The 16572-nt window shown below is 45.0% G+C and overlaps 1 protein-coding gene and 1 long non-coding RNA gene across 3 annotated transcripts in view; one reads left to right on the forward strand and one right to left on the reverse strand.

The window, feature by feature from the left end:
* The window catches only part of LOC127543234 (uncharacterized), a 106325-nt gene that overhangs the window by 79521 nt on the left and 10232 nt on the right, over positions 1-16572 (forward strand). The window lies entirely within an intron of this gene.
* The window catches only part of LOC127543233 (CCR4-NOT transcription complex subunit 7-like), a 204213-nt gene that overhangs the window by 1956 nt on the left and 185685 nt on the right, over positions 1-16572 (reverse strand). The window contains exon 1 of one of the 2 annotated variants that reach the window (XM_051969266.1): positions 38-1208. The exons of the other annotated variant lie outside the window; for it this stretch is intronic. Within the exon in view, the coding sequence (XP_051825226.1) occupies positions 38-1050 (1013 nt within the window). The 5' untranslated portion in view covers positions 1051-1208. Of the gene's footprint in view, positions 1-37; positions 1209-16572 lie in introns of those variants that run through there. 2 annotated transcript variants of the gene reach the window in all.

Raw genomic sequence — 16572 nt, forward strand, 5'->3', positions numbered from 1 at the left:
ATATTTTTAAAAAAATAAGCCCTATTTTCTATTTCACCTCATGAATGCTTGCGGGTCTCCTCTCCATACTGAATCTCTGCTGTACTGAATATAATGGATGCCCTGGAAGCCTCTCGGGTAGTTGCTCTGGTAGGGGCCCGGATAGCGGTTCTGGAAGCCGGGGTGGCCGTTGTTGTAGACGTGAGTAGCTCCCGAACCGAGGCCGTACAGGTAGCCAGAATACTTGGCATCATCGATGTGGTCTTCAAAGAACATTTCCCTCATTTTGAAAAAGGTCATACCTGTGAGTAGCGAATCGGACCCTGCCTGGTGCTGGGAGCCTATGCGCTCCAGCTCCAGCTGAGTGGCCACTTCCTGCAGTCCACCCCTGAGGTTTTTGCAGCTCTTCATGAGGTACTTGATATCATAGATGACCGGAAAGAACAGTCGAAGAATTTCGAAGAAGTCGCGAGCTTCTTCGGGCAAAGGAGAGTTGGTGAGCATCTTGATGAAGTAGCCGAAGTCGTAGCCGCTGTGAAACGAGAGCCACTTGACCCCTTCACACAGCACCACTCCCGATGTCATCAGGAGCTCCGCAAAATACTGGGTCTCGATCCCCTCTTCTTCATGTTTCTTGAACTGGATCCCGGACATGGTCAGGAGCTCTATGGAATCTTGGGCGTACATATCCTCCTTCAGATTGAATTTAAAGTTGAATTGCCACGTGGAGGTTCCCGGGGGGCACTCTCCTTGCTCGTTCATGAACGTCAGCCCCAGCTGGATGATCTTCAGCCAGTCCACATTGCACCTCAGCAGTTGGTACTGGTAGTCGGCGTAGCTTCTGAATTCTCCGACAGGTTTCGCCACTACACCTGGGAACTCCGTATCCATGGCCACGTAATTGTATTTCTGGATAACGGGTCGCATTTTCTTCATCTCCTCGTCCAGGTTGCAAGCCCAAACTTCCCGGATCCGCGGGCTCTGCTCGGCACGGGCGGCTGGCATGGTGGGCTGAGGCGGGGCGCGCGGCGGGGAGCCGTACGGCACTAGCGAGCTGCAGCAGCTTCTCATGGAGCCGAGTAAAGATTCGCCTCCCCAAACCCCTCTATGGTCCGCCTTTACTTTGGTACCTGCGCCGGGGCCGCTGCGGTCGCGCTTCTCCGCCTCCTCAGTCGCCGCCTCCCGCTCACCATAGAGACGGCCTTCTGTGGCTGCGCCCCCCACCTTCCCTCAGTCCCTCCCCCTGTTCAGTCGTCCCCCCCCACGCCCCCAGCTGGCCGCCTGGAGAAGGAAGGGGGCACGGGAGCCGCGAGCCGCGTGGCGCTGCCCCTCCCCTCTCCCAAGTCCGAGTCCAGGGAGGGAGCTGCGCGGTGACGTCAGCCTGCCTGTGTACCGAGATGGTGATGGAACTGCTGGCTATTATTATATGGTATACCAGGAGACACGCGCGCGCGTTTCTAGGAGACCCCGGCAAAACGTCAGCCCCTTGTGAGGGAGGGGGGTGCTTTCGTTGCGCGGCCAGTGTCGCCGTCCCCCGCGCGCCGTGCCGCCGCGCTCACCCCCCGCGATCTCTCCCCCCCTCCCCCCCGCCGCTGCCCAGCTCCGGAGCCTTTTGGCTGAGATGGAGGGAAGGATGAATGAATGGATGGATAGAGTGAGAATGCCGACTAGCAGCCAGTTAACCCCAAAATTACATACGAGAAGGAATAAAGAGGAGGAGAAGGAGGAGGAAGAGGAGGAGGAGGAGGAAGAGAAGAAGGAGGGGGAAAAGGAGGAGGAGGAGACGTTGAGAGCAGGAAGGGAGGGAGGGAGGAAGGGGGCATTGCCTTTGGGAAATGGCAAAACTCTTTTAGTGACCCTTTTTAATTTCCATACGTGAAACCTAAAAAAGGTCCTCCTTTTACAATTTTGTCCTGTAATGTCCAGCCTTAATCTGAGAGAATGAATGAACAAATGAAAGAATGAATGAAGCAAGCATTTATGAAGCACGTACTATGTGCAAAGCATTATGCTAAGGCGGGGGGGGGGGGGGGGGAGGGCGGGGAGAAGGCGAGGCAGGGAGTACAGAAGTAAGACCCCTGCTCTCAAGGAACTCATCTATAATGGGAAGAGAGCTAATGATCAATATTCCCCATCAATTAAAACATACTCAAATCACACTCCCTTTCAGGCTTGACAAGATTACTTCCCTAAATCCGAAGTGAAAATCACAGTACACAGCTCTTTCTGTACCCCTCCTCACACAGATCCAGAGGGCATGGATGGGAAAGTACCCTGAGGAAGTTAAACCTCCCCAATAAGGGCTTGATCATGTCAATTATTAACCTCGATGGGGACATCACATCACTGTGTGTTTCCACAGGGAACCACTGACCAGATTCTGCCACCTGCTGTACACCTGCTGCAGCATTGTTGACAAGGCCATGCTGGAAATCATGCCCCCATGCCCCTGGGCTGTGCCACAGAGGCATGAATGAGATTGTGTAGGAAAAGCACTAGTAAACATTAAAGCACTATATAAATGTGAGCTGTGGGCTATGGGGGGGCAGGCTGAAAGAAGAGGACAACATGGGGAAAAGATGCAAAATGTCTGATATAGGCTAAAGTGGGATGGCTGCCTTGTAGAGCTTGGATGATCAATTGTCAAGTATATAGTATCAGATGTACTTGGCTCTTTTCAACAATGAGGTGACTTAGACCAATTCCAATAGATTTGGGATGGAGAGAGCCATCCACCTCCAATGAGAGGACTATGGGGATGGAATGTGGTTCACAACATAGTATTTTTATCTTTCTTATTGAAGTTGTTCGGATGCTTATTTTTTCTCTCATTTTTTTCCTTTTTGATCTGCTTTTTCTTGTCAAGCATGATAAATGTGGAAATGTAAAGAGGAATTGCACATGTTTAGACTGTTTGCTGTCTAGTAGAAGGGAGTTGGGGAACACAAGATTATGCCAGGCTGAGTGTTGAAAACTATCTTTGCATGTATTTTGGCAAATAAAAAAAACTGTTATAAAAAAGACACCCCTCCAGGAAAATATTTCACTCCATTAAAAAAAAAAGGATTTGGAACATATCTTCAAAAAAAATAAATGTACAATAAAGCATATAATATTTTCAACTGAAAAAAGTATATAGTATCAGGGATTCCTTTTTCTGTGTGGGTTAAACTAGACAGCCACTGAACTCCTTTCCAAATCTAAGTTCTGGAATTCTTTTGTAAATACCTAGAGTACTGGGCTTTGGAGTGGGAAGAGCCTGCTTCCAGTTCCACCTCTGATACTTCCTATCTGTGTCCAAGTCCCTTCACCTCTCTTCTGAGGCTCAGTCCCCTCATCTGTAAAGGGGGCATAGCAACTGCCTGACAGGAACATTGTTTATAAAGTTTAAAGTGACTGGAACCAATGACGTCTGAAGACTTTCTGTTAGACAAGATGTTGTTGCCAAGCAGTGTTTTGTTTTTTGTTTTGTTTTTTTTTTCTGAGGCAATTGGGTAAAGTGACCTACCCAGGATCATACAGCTAGGATGTGTTAAGTGTCTGAGACTAGATTTGAACTCAGGTCCTACTGCCTTCAGGGGTGGTGGTCTATCCACTGTGCCACCTAGCAGTGTTCTTTCTAAAAAAAAATTCTTGTTATTTTCAGTTTCAAATTCCTTCCCTCCTTCCACCCTTCCTTTACCTATCCTACCACCCTACCTTTACTGAGAAGGAAAAAATGATACCCAAATATGCAAAATGTATTTATGCATTATCCATGTTACCAAAAAAGTAGGAAAAAGAAAAAGAAAAAAGTAGATTTTAATCTCATTCTGAATCCATTAGTGTTCTGTCTGGAGGTGGATATCATTTTTCATCGTGAGCCTTTGGAGTTGTGGTGTATCATTTTGTTGATCACAGTTTTTACAAAGTTTTTATTATGATTACCAAATTGTTACTGTGTACATTATTCTCCTGATTTGCCTCAGTTCACTTATTACTTGTTCATCCATTCTCCAACTGATGAACATCATCTCAGTTGCCACTTCTTTGCCACCACAAAAAGATATGCCATAAATATTTTGGCACATATGAATACCTTTTCCTTTTCTTTGATTTCCTTGGAATACAGACCTAGTATGAGGATGTATTCTGATGGAAATGGATCTCTTCGATAAAGAGATCTAATTCAGTTTCAATTGATCAATGATGGACAGAAGCAGCTACACCCAAAAAAAGAACACTGGGAAATGAATATAAATTGCTTGCATGTTTGTTTTTCTTCCCGGGTTATTTCTCCCTTCTGAATCCAATTCTCCCTGTGCAACAAGAGAACCGTTCGGTTCTGCACACATATATTGTATCTAGGATATACTGTAACCTATTTAACATATAAAGGACTGCTTGCCATCTGGGGGAGGGGGTGGAGGGAGGGAGGGGAAAAATCGGAACAGAAGTGAGTCCAAGGGATAATGTCGTAAAAAATTACCCTGGCATGGGTTCTGTCAATAAAAAATTATTAAAAAAAAAAAAAGGAATACAGACCTAGTAGTGGTATTGCTGGGTCAAAAATTGTGCAGCTTTATAGCCCTTTGGTATAGTGTCAAATTGTTTTCCAGAATGGTTGGATCAGTTCAGAACTCTGCCAACAATGCATTCGTACACCCATTTTCCAACATCCCCTTCAGTATTTCTCATTTTCCTTTTCTATCATCTTAGCCAATCTGACAAGTATGAGATGGTACCTCAGAGTTGTTTTAATTTACATTTCTCAAACCAATAAGAGCAGTTTTTCATATAACTATAAATGGTTTTAATTTCTTCATCTGCAAATAGTCTATTTATATCCTTTGATCATATATAAATTAAGGAATAACTTATATTCTTATAAATTTGACTCATTTCTTTATATATTTGAGAAAGGAGGCCTTTATTAGAGATACTTGTTGTAAAAAGTGTTTCCCAGCTTTCTGATTTCCTTCTAACCTTGGTTGCATTGGCTTTGTAGTGCAAAACTATTTATTTTATCATATGATCAAAATGATCCATTTTATATCTTCTAATGCTCCCCATCAAATCTTTCCCTTCTCCATAGACCTGACAGCTAAACTATTCCTTACTCTCCTAAATGAAATATGGTGTCACCTTTTATATCTAAATCATGTACCCATTTTGATATTGTCTTGGTATACCCCCATAAATTGGGATTTATCCTGAAAATATTTCCTTGGTTGGAGCTTTTCAATAGCATCTGCTGGTTTGAAGTTTGCTTGTTCTTTTGTGGGAATTTTGTTTCCTTAATTAGGAATACTTGTTACCAGGGTATTGTTTTGGTTTTGCTTTTTTTCAGTGCAGGAAGGAAGGAATGCAGCTAGAAGAGAGAAAAAATTAATACTTTTTAACTGAAGACAGTAAAGGAAAATAAAAGTTACATTTCCAATGTGAGTTCCATCAAAAAAAAAAAAAAGCAAATGCAGAGGATCTGAAGAAGAATATAGTAGATGACCTTACTGGGATCCCCTTAACCAGTTGATGGTCTCATGGCAGCTAGAACTTGGCTGGTGGTCTCTTTGGGCCTGGGATTTTATTGATGGTCTGGCTGGAGGTCTGAAATACAGTGGATGGTTAGGCTGGGGCTCTGGCATCTGGTTGGTGGTCTCAGTAGAGTCCTAAAACCCAAGTGATGGGCTCAGTTGGGGCCTTGGGTTTGATTGATGCTTTTCTTTTAGGTCAGGTGCTTAAATAAAAGTCTCAGTGTATGCCTAACCATTAACTGTCACCCTCCTTGTGAGTCTGACTACCTGTGGCCAACACCACAGGTCATATTGTATATACCATAGGAACTCTGAAACTCTTAGGATGGTAAGAGGGGAAGTAATTCTGATTGGGCTTGTTCTTCTAGTCTCAAATTCCTGGCCATCTCCATAAGAGGCTGCTGCAGATTCCTCCAAGACCTCCATTCAGTTGTCCCATTCTTCCATCTCCCATGTCTCCATTCTTCCATCTCCCATGAAGACTGTCTGTCAGATGCCAGGGTACCGCGGAGATTGCCATTTGATGGCCAAGGCTCCTTTAGGATCATTAACTGGCTGGGAAAAAAAGGATGAGAAAAATGTGAAGACAGTGGAAGAGAAGGATAAAAATAACTGCAAAAGAGAGACAGTAGAACTAGTATCTCTTGAAAGGGCTCCAGGGAAATGAGATATTACTGGTCTAAGGGCTTCCATCTCCTCTTTATGAGGAAACTGTTTTAGCTGTCTAACCCTTCAAAAAAGAGCCCAGAATGGACATTAAAACCAGAGATTTAACCTCTGGTCTACCAGTAATTTGTGGCTGGAACAATTGAACCAGTCACTTCCAATCTTTGTGCCTCATTTTTCCCATCTATCAAATGAGCAGTTTGTGCTTGATTATTTCTAACATCCTTTCCATTCCTTTTTTCCCTTTAATAGTATTTTATCTTCAAACACATGTAAAGAAAGTTTTCAATATTCACTTTTGTAAGATTTTGTGTTCCAACTTTTTCTCCCTCCCTCCCTTATCACCCTTTGCCGGAGACAGCAATCTGAAATAGCGTAAATATATGCAATTCCTTTAAACACATTTACACATTTTCATATTGTCCATGAAAAATCATAACAAAAGGAAAAAAACATGAGAAAGAAAAAAAACAAAACTGAAAAGTGAAAATATTATGCTTCTCCAAAGCACTCCTAATAGACCTTGGACAGAAAATGCCATCTGCATCCAGAAAAAGAACTAAGAAGACTGAATGTAAATCAGCATGTCCTATGTTCACTTCTTTTTTCTGTTTTTATATCTCCCGTGGTTTTCCTTTGTAGTCAGATTTTTCTCTCTCAATATGATTCATAAAGCAATGTGTACTAAAAATAAATAAAATACTAGAAAAAAAAAAAAAAAGAAAAATCAGATGGTTCCCAGACTGTGTTTGACATCTTCGGAACTCAAATTTTTTTTAAAGTGTTACATATAGTAAATTAGAAGAAAACTAAATCCAGCACTATTCAATAATTCAATAAGCAACCTCAAAAAAGAGGAAATACTATGCTTCAATCCATATTCAGACTCCATCTATCTCTCTCTGCATGCGATGATGTTATTTTTCCATTCCAAGTCTATTGGAATTGTCTTGATTCACCACATTGTTAAGAACAGCCAAGTCAGTCATAGTTGATTTTCACATAATCTCGTCATTACTGCAGTTTTCTCTTGATTCTGCTCGCTTCTCTCAGCACTAGTTCACGTAAATCTTTCCAGGCTTTTCTGAAATCAGCCTGCTCACCATTCCTAATAGAACAATGATATTCCATAACTTTCATATACCATAGCTTCTTTACCCATTGCCCAAATGATAGGCATCCACTCAATTTTCAGTTCCTTGCTACAGCAAAAAAAAAAAAAAAAAAAAAAAAAAAAAAAAGGCTGCTACAAACATCTTTCTACATATGGGTCCTTTTCTTCTTTCATAATCTCTTTGAAATAAAGACCCACTAGTGACACTGCTGGATCAAAAGGTATGCACAGTTTGCATAGCCCTTTGGGCATAGTAACAAATAGCTCTCCACAATGTTTGAATCATTTCAAGCTCCACTAACAATGCATTAGTGTTTTTCCTCCAACATTTATCATTATCTTTTCCTGTCACCTTAGCCAGTGTGAGGCATCCTTTCCATTCTAACATTCAAAGCTCTACTGTCCCTTCCAGCTCTGATATTCTTTGTTTTTAGGCCCTAGGTTCTCTTCCAGCTCTAACATCATATATTCTGTATTCTAGGGATGTTTCTGGCTCTGACTTACTAAGGTCTCTTCCATTTCTCACATTCCATATACTAAGCTCCCTCACCTGTCTACCATTCGACATTCTAGATGCTCACCACCTCTTGGGTTGTGATGGTCTCTCCCCTGAAGCCCTTTCTTTTTCTAATAGTGTATGTTTAAGGCTCCTTCCTCCTAGTTCTGACATGCAAGGCCCCTCTCAATTCAAACAGTCATGTTCTAACACTGTTTTGACATTGTCTATTCTGTAATTAGAAGATAACTTGAATTTATTGAAGTTTTTCTTGGGTCTGCGCCAAACTTTTTAAGCACATCTCATTTCCTGGATACATCCCTCTCCGTTCCATTCCCACACCATGCCCAGCCTTCTGGGGATCAGACTGCCCTGAAAAGCACACTTGGAGCATCTCTTCCTCCAAAGTTACCTTGTGTTCTCTGGCTTCTGAGAATCTCCCTATTTCTGTTCTTTGAGAACGCTGAAGACATCATTGGATCATGTGAACAGAGGGCAAATGCTTCTTCCAGGGGGGCAGAAATGTTCTAATGGGGGTCTGGCATAAGGGATAGAGCACCGGATTAAACTAAAAGAAACCTGAGTTCAGATTCTGCCACTCGCAGATATGTGACCCAGGGGGTATCATTTCAACTCTCTGCCTCAGATTGCTCATCTGCAAAATCAGGGAGAGCTCGGACTCCCTGGTCTCCAAGGCCCTTTCCAGCTCAGAAATGTATGATCTTTTCATCCTCCAATTGTGTAAGTCCATCATCCTCCCTCAAAACTTCACCTCCCCCCTCCACCACACACAGATGGGTGGGAATTGTACTATTTTTCTTGGGGAGGGAAGAAGGGTTCTAGGGCCCTCAAGTCGTCAGTGTGGACCACAGAACCCAGGCCAGTTCTAGGGGATTGTGGAATCCCCCGGGGCGTCCGGGCCGGAGCAATCGGTGTCTGTGGCTGGGTCCGAGATGCTAAAGTCTGTCCCGAGGGAAGCTTGTCTGCAGGAGCCTCTCGCGCAGAGCCGCCACAGAGCTGCTCCTTGGGCAGCGGGGCCGGGAGTGGAAAGCCCAGTGCGGGGCTCCGGGAAGGGAAGATCGGCCGGGCCGCTGGCAGGAGCAGCAGGGGAACAGCCAGGGAAAGGCTGAAGTCTGCGGGGCAGAAGGGGCCGGGCCAGCAGGAATCCCGGGACTGGCAGCCCAGGCCGTGGGACACTGGGGGAGGGGGAGGGGCCGACAGGGCAGGGAGGGGCTTCGGGTACCGGGGCTGCCGTCCCTTGGTCCCCAAGTCTTCCCCTCACAGACCCCCGGGGAGGGAGGGGCCGCAGGGGCCTGGCTCCCTCCCAAGCCCGAGCAGCCATCCCCTGCACTGCTCGGACCTCGTGGGCATCCAGCCAGCGCTTGAGAGCAAGTCCTTTCCTCCCGGGGCAACTGCTTCCCCTTTGGGGCAGCTACCTCACGAAGCAGGGGGGAGGAAGGGGAGCGGGCGTTCAGACTGACTCCCCTCCTCACCCCGCCCCTCCCCCCCTCCCTGCAGCCAGAGAGAACCCTCCAAGCATCTCGGTCCTCCCTCCGCTCTCCCCTCCTAAGAGGGCCCCAAGGGTGGTCCCTGGGAATCAGGGCGGCCTCTCCACAGGGATCCCTCTGGGCCCCCATCCTGAAAGGGATGGCAGAGGGGGCTGGAGCCCTGAGAGCCCAAGTGAAATGGCGGGCTCTCCCAGGTTACTAAAAGCTGGGAAAGTCAGAGCCAGCATGCAGAAGCAGGCCCCCAACTCAAAGTCCTGTTCTGGACATTACGTGGCAGCCCTTGGTCACTTCAAGGGATGCAGCAAGAGGTAAAGAGGCAGATGGAGATGCAGATGAGGGGCCACAGACGTGGGAAACCTTGGCCAGGTTCTTTATTTTTATAGGAAAAAAAAAAAAGAAAAAACATTTAATACTGACATAGCATACAAACTTGAATTTTCACCCTCCCCAGGAACTGCCCTGGGGAGGGGACATGGGGGTGCCGGAGGGAAGGCCTTCCTCTCTGCCAGTTCGGATCCCTCCAGGACCCAGGCTCAGAGGTCAGGCAGGTCAGGCAGGCAGGGAGCCGGCAGAGGGATTCGGGGTGGGGGGATGCAGAGCTGGTCCCGAGGAGCCCTTCAGCATGAGCCTGGCCCAGTGTCCGAGGCAGGGACCTCCAGAGAACCCCGGGGGGGAGAACTGCAAGTCCCAGGTTTGAAGGGAAGGAGCCCCCAGGAGATATCTCAGCCCCAGAGGGGAGCTGCTCAAGGGGATGCCCAGGAGATTTAACTGTCATCCCCTCAGGGAAGTTACAGCAGCGTTGGTGCTCCCTTGGAGAAGGAAAAGTGATATCTTTATTTTGGTTATAATGGAAATCTGCAGTAGAATTAATGCATTTCACATTAAGACACATGGGAAGGTGAAAAGCCAAGGGGTGTGGAGCCTGCAAAGCTAGGGAACCCCTGCCCTGAGGCAACCCTCTGCACCCCTGCACTCAGGAGGAGAATGGCCTTGGAATCAGCTCAAATCTGGCCTGAGGCACTTAATTGCTGGATGACCCTAAACAAGTCACATCAACTTGCTTGCCTCAGTTTCCTCATCTGTCAAATGAGCTGGAGAAGTAAATTGCAAATCACCCCAGCATCTTTGCCAAGAAAACCCCAAATAGAGTCAAACATGACTGACCAACGGCCACAATGGCAAAGAGACAGGGAGCTTGATGGACAGAACCTGGTGACGCCCCGTCTGTAGGTGCCCCTTTTGGTACAACTACATTCCATGAGAGTACACAGAATAGTGGAGGAGGGGAGCAGGGGGTTAAATAGGAGTGTGTGACTGACGTGGCTGATGCAGACGCCACATGATGTTCTTTAGGCACCAGAAACATGGGGTCCGGTCATGTGAAGGATTTGCAAGGGCCATTCTCTTTGATAAAAGGAAGGTTTCTTTCTGGGAAGAGGTTAGAGACAAAGTAAGAGGCACAACAGACCCCACGAATGGGAAATGTGAAGTAGAGTGGGAGAGCATATAAAAGAGAAATTTCCGGGTAGAACTCACAAATACCCAGTAGAAAGGGAACACCCCATGAAGTGGGGGCATGCCCTTAGCTGTCAGGCTAATTCCGGAAAGGGACATAGCCCCCTAAAAGAGACAGTTAGCTGTAAGGAGAAGTGGGGTTGGGAAGCACAGCGGCCTTAGGAGGGGCACCATGTGGCAAGGGAGAGGGAAAGACACCATGATAAAGAGTGTCATGGAGGATGGACCCAAAGGAGGGCAGTGAGTATGGCATGGGCCCTGAGTAGATTTCTAAGGAAAATGTAATCTGCAGGGACATGATCAGGATTTGTGACAAGGCATAGCAGGGTGAGGCTGCCCATGACTTCCACGCCATGTTGGCCAAAGGGGTTCGACATAACTAGGATTTCTGACTGGACAACCTCCCCAGAGGCAGGGACCATGAAGTTAAGTAATCTCCATCAGAGCCTTCTCCTCGCCTGCCCCAAGGAACAATTTCATCAAAGCTCCAATTTCTCTGTGCCAGCCCGACCCACCATTCAGAACCTCATCATGATGTGCTCTTTAAAAAGAGTTGGCAGTGGGGTAGGTGACCTCTGTAATTTAAGAAAGAGAAGAGTCTATGGGGGAGTGGGGGAGAGGGGTGATTGGTGAAAGAGGAGGAAAGGAAGGAGGTCTTACTTTGGAGGTGAGGAGTTCATTGACAACTGCTTCTATGGGGGAAGAAAAATGATTAGTGAAGGAAGATGAGAACCTCATACTGAATAAAGCTTGAGGGGTTTGGTGCTTCAAAAGTCTATTTGTTCTACATTGGGAGGGAGGAGTTGGGACCCCTGGGGACCATTGGAGTCAGGAGGAGTGGGGTCCAAGGGCACTAGGAGGAGATCTCCAGCCAAATGTAGAACAGAGCTCAACAAGAGAGAGTATAGACAAGTTGTGGTCTGCATTATAAAAAGAAGTCACAGGAAAGGGGCCCTACCATGGGAAAAAGTAATAATTGACATTTTTCTGGGAGGCAAAATGGAAGAGACAAAATAGATCTATGGGCCAAGCCCTACAGGGCAGTGGCAGAAACTGACTAAAATAGAGAGTCTAGAATGGATACCTTCACATCTTTGATTACAGAAAATAAAGAAACCAGATAATTAGGGGGTCATGAATCAGAGAATGAAAGTCTAATGTAAATAAAAATAGAAGATGGATTATGAAAAGAGGAAAAGAAATCCTTTTTTGGAAAGGAGTGCAAAAACTGAATATAAAAAAAAAACACCTGATGTACTGAGCAAGAAAAACATTGAAAAACAAAGATACATGCAAAATATAACTTGGGGAATGGGGGGAAATTGGTTTTTATTTTGTAGAAGTTGCCATCCTACTTTTAGAAAAAGGAAAAAGAAATATTCAAAAACTAAAGGGAGTTGATTATGTTGAAAGGAATCATAGACAACAAACTACTATCATTAGTAAGCTTAATGTTCCAAAGGCCTAAGCATCCACATTCACGAAGGAAACATTAATTTAGCTTCAAGAAGACATAGGAAGTAATACAAAAAATAAGGGAGACTTCAGTGACACTTATCAGTTTGGATAACTCTAACAGAAAACTAAACAAAAGGGACAGCATGGAACTGACGAATTTCTGGAGGTAAAAGATTTGTGGCATATTCCAAATGAAATTACTAAATAATATACCTATTTCTACGTGTCCCGGAACTTTTATAAAAATTGATAAACTGGGTACAGATATTGCAAACAAAATTTTTAAAAGACAGATGTGGTGTTTTGTTGGGCATATGGCAATGTTCTGTTTTTTTGTTTTGTTTTGTTTTGTATTCTTTTCTGTTTTTCTTTTTTCTTATTATGTTTTTAAATAATATAAATAAAAATTGACAAAAGCAGATGAAGAAATTAAATTGATTCTGTATTAAAGTGGTTAACACAAAGTGATTCTAATGTATATGATTACTGACTCAATTCTGTAATTGATTCCATTCTATATCATTGCTGCAGTTTGTATGATTGCTCAAGTCAAGTTTGTCCCTTTGCCTAGGACATAAATTTAGAAGTTCAGTTTTCTTGTTAATCGTTGTGCCATTCTTGCCTCAAGGAAATTTGTTGTCCCTTCGGTCTACAAATGAACATCAAAGGGTCAAGATCATGTGATTTCTTATTCAAAGAAGTCTGGTGCAAAATCTAACCTTGAAAGTGGACTCAAACATTGAATATTTCTTTGTCCCAGTAGGGAAGGAGGGAGTTGTTGCTAGAGCCTCATTCCCAATTTCCAACTAATAATATTGTCTTCCTTCCCTTAATGCTGCCAATCCTGTAACCAGTTGCATTATTTTTCCTCACCTACCCAGTTCTATTCTTTGTTCTATGCTTATAAAAAGGATTTCTGTCTCCTTTGGGTCATGGGCCTAACTGAAGGAGCCATTTGATGTCCTTTGTCAATAGGTACATGCCCTGCTAAGGAATTGATAAAGCTCAGATTTCTGCACCTCAGTTTACTTTTATTAAATGCTGTCAAGACTCAAAAATATCTAACACAGCCTTTTTGGACCATAATGCCATAAAATTAGTAATTGGGTTAGGGATCACAAATAAAAGATACAGACACAACTGGAGATATAACAGTGCAATCTTAAATGATGACTGGATCAAAAAAGAAATAGCAACAATTACTTAGTATATAAAAGAAAATGGTAAAGCTGAATCAAAATACAAAATTCCAGGGGTACAATGAAGCAGTCATAGGTGTGGGGAGTAGGGGAGGGAAATCATATCCCTATTATCATATATGAACAAAATGACAAAAATAGAGGACTAATGAACCAATGAGATTTCAAAGGCTAAGGGGCAGAGAGTGACCACCCCAGCTCTGCCGCTCCCTAGCTATGTGACCTTCGGCAAATCTCTGCCTCAGTGTCAACAGCTGCCAAATCCAAATCCCTGCTCCATTCTGACCCTTATGCCTTCCCGGTGGTGGCGGACAGTCCCCTCCAGACCCCTGGCTCTTCAGGGCGGGCTCCCTGTTGTGTTCTAGGGACTTTACATGTTTGAAAATTCCTGGCTTTTTCTTAGAAAGAGAATTAATTGGTGGGAAGTGGGAAAGTGCTGCCTTGTCTTCCTAGCTTTTGTTCCTTCCCTTCCCTCCCCTTTTCTGCTATCACACTCTCATCTTTCTGCCTCAGAACCTCTGAGCTTCCTCTGTTTCTATCCTTCCAGTTACACTGGTAGACCCAGCTCCTTGTGGATTAGGAGACCAATCTGTTAAATTTGGAGTGTGAACATTTACCCCTTAATCATGCGATAAATCGGAGTTCATTCATTTGTAACCCAGTCCCAAAGCTCATGGATAGAAAGCAGTTGCATGGGATTAAGAAGTGGGCAGCCAGCATGGAGTTAGTAAGAGTGAGAGAGATAGCTTTAGTCTCCAACTTTGAGAGAAAGATAGAAGCGTTTCACTCCACTTCTGGCTGCTGAAGGAAAAGACTGACAAGATATGAGAGCATCTTGGCAGTCTCCAACAGTCTGTATTACCCTTTGGGTGAGATTGAACACTCTCTTGGTTGAACTAAGATATCTCACTCCCCAAAAGAGAGCTTCTTTACTTTATTGTTCACTGTGTGTGTGTGTGTGGTCACATATATATTCCTCTATGTACCCTTTCTCTGATTTCTCTTTTGCTACTGATTTGGATACATAGGTTTTCCTTTGCTATGTGTGTTCATTGTGAAGCTGCTATTTGGTGAGAAGGGAGTCAAGTCTTGGCTATAAAGTTTGGCACCCTCCTTTTCCCTTTATTAACGTAACCAGAGCTTTAGCTGGAACTTGAAAACTACATCCTCAAAATATTCCAGGCTGCAGATAGACAGAACTCTGATCCAGCAGGCCTTCTCTTTAAGGAGAGTAACATGGCCCCCAGCTCCAACTTCCTGCTTTTTCTCCTGGGGAGAAGGACAGGGAAGAAGAGGATAGTGATGTCAATTTTGAGCTGTAAAATGGCATCCCCTATGCTACATATTTCACAATATACTGTTTGGTTGTTTGTCTAGGCTTAAGAAAGTGATGGCAAAAACGCTAATAAAGTGGATTCAATTGAGTAGCATATAGTGCATACATTTTTTGGAGAGCCAGTTGCAAGTTATGGGCACATTCCTGAAAAGAACTTCTGGCTCTCGTCCCATCTGTCTTCCAGCTCTTTATTACTAAGTAAGGGAGAAGGGATTCTTCCTCTTATGTTACCAGGGAGGGCACATCCTCAAGTCAAGGTGGAGAACCCTGCAGTTTCCCTCAGAGGGGACAACAGAAGGAAGGGAGTATCTCTACCCCCTGTTGGGAGGGAGTAGCTCTGGCCCCTCTTTCCTCTACCTGTGGGGGGTGTGTGTGTGTATGTGTGAGTGCATTTTGTGTGATTAGCCACGTTGTTGACTAAGCTGGGGCGATTTCAGGTTGCATTAATGCAAGCACACGATGGAGTCCGGGGTACACAATAGAGGTCCAGTCTTGGAGTCAGGGAGACCTGGTTTCATGTCCTGCCTACTGGCTTGGTCTTGTCACCCTGAGTAAATCATTTGACCCCTCTGTGTCCCAGGCAACTCCCTACTCCCCGGCTGATTGACATGAGCAGCTGGACTCTCTAAGCTGGAGGGGCCCCTCCCACCAGTGAAATCCCAGGACTGGAGAAAATAACCATGCCGGGAATAGACGTAAACCCCTGTGGTCCTGGACTCACCATCCCTAGAATGCTGTGTTCACTTCTAGAACCCACATTTAGGAGGGATGGGTGACAGACACGAAGGGTGAGGGGCTTGAAATCCTCCCCCAGGAGGAACAGATGAAAGGAGGATCATGAGGTGGAAGGAGCCCTAATGTGGAATCAGGACTTCACTTTGAACCCCAGTTTCTGGGCGATTGTGGGCACATCACTGAACCTCCCTCCCTAGGCCTGTTTGCTCTGGTTTAAGGGAACCCTGCCACCTCCAAATTGCATGACTCTAAGGGGCTGCATTTCCCTCTGAAAACAGAAGGCAGCAGGGGCAGTGAAAGCTGTTCTCCCGATCTGAAGGTCTGTCAAAGGGCAATGGGATCAGACTTTGCTGTGGCTTCAGAATAGAAACTAGAATCAAAGGGAGAGATGAAGCGCCTGGAACACAGTAGGTGTTTCGGGCATGCTTCTGGGATCGATTGATTAGTGGATTGATTACAGGAATTCAGGTTTGTCTCAACATATTGAAAAACTGAATTTTCCAAAGTGGAATGACCTAAGTTGGGACTTACTGAAATCCCATTACTGAAGGACTACAAGCAGAGATTGGCACTGCTTTGATGGGAGGAATTGTGGGGAGGGACATCTCCATTTCTTTAATCTTCTCTCTTAGAAAATTGGCAACATCTCTTTCAAGAGCAAATACACAAATGTTCTTGCTCACCCCTTCTTCATAGGAGACCTAGTGCTGGGCCCCTGGGAGTGTTCTCAGGAGGGTTTTGTGCTATCTGTGGGGCCCTTTCTGTCTCATCTTCATGAGCTCCTAACTGCCAGATCTCTTTTCTGCCTTTCTCTTCTTAGAAGGACATCATTTGTTTAATCTCTGCAGGCTGTTTGTCCCTAGGGGCCTTTAGATGCACCAGTATCTTGCCTCTGGTTGGGCCAAGCTTTTTCTCCATGTCCATGCTCTCTGGTTCCCCTCCTTTGAGAGGTATGTGAAATCCCTTCTCATTTCTCTTACTCCCATTCCCACCTGTCCCTGTCCCTCTTTTGCTGGCCCTGGGCTCATTTTTCACTTCACTTCCTGCTCTCCT

This window comes from Antechinus flavipes, chromosome X (assembly GCF_016432865.1).
Source record: "Antechinus flavipes isolate AdamAnt ecotype Samford, QLD, Australia chromosome X, AdamAnt_v2, whole genome shotgun sequence".
Taxonomy (NCBI): Eukaryota; Metazoa; Chordata; class Mammalia; order Dasyuromorphia; family Dasyuridae; genus Antechinus; species Antechinus flavipes.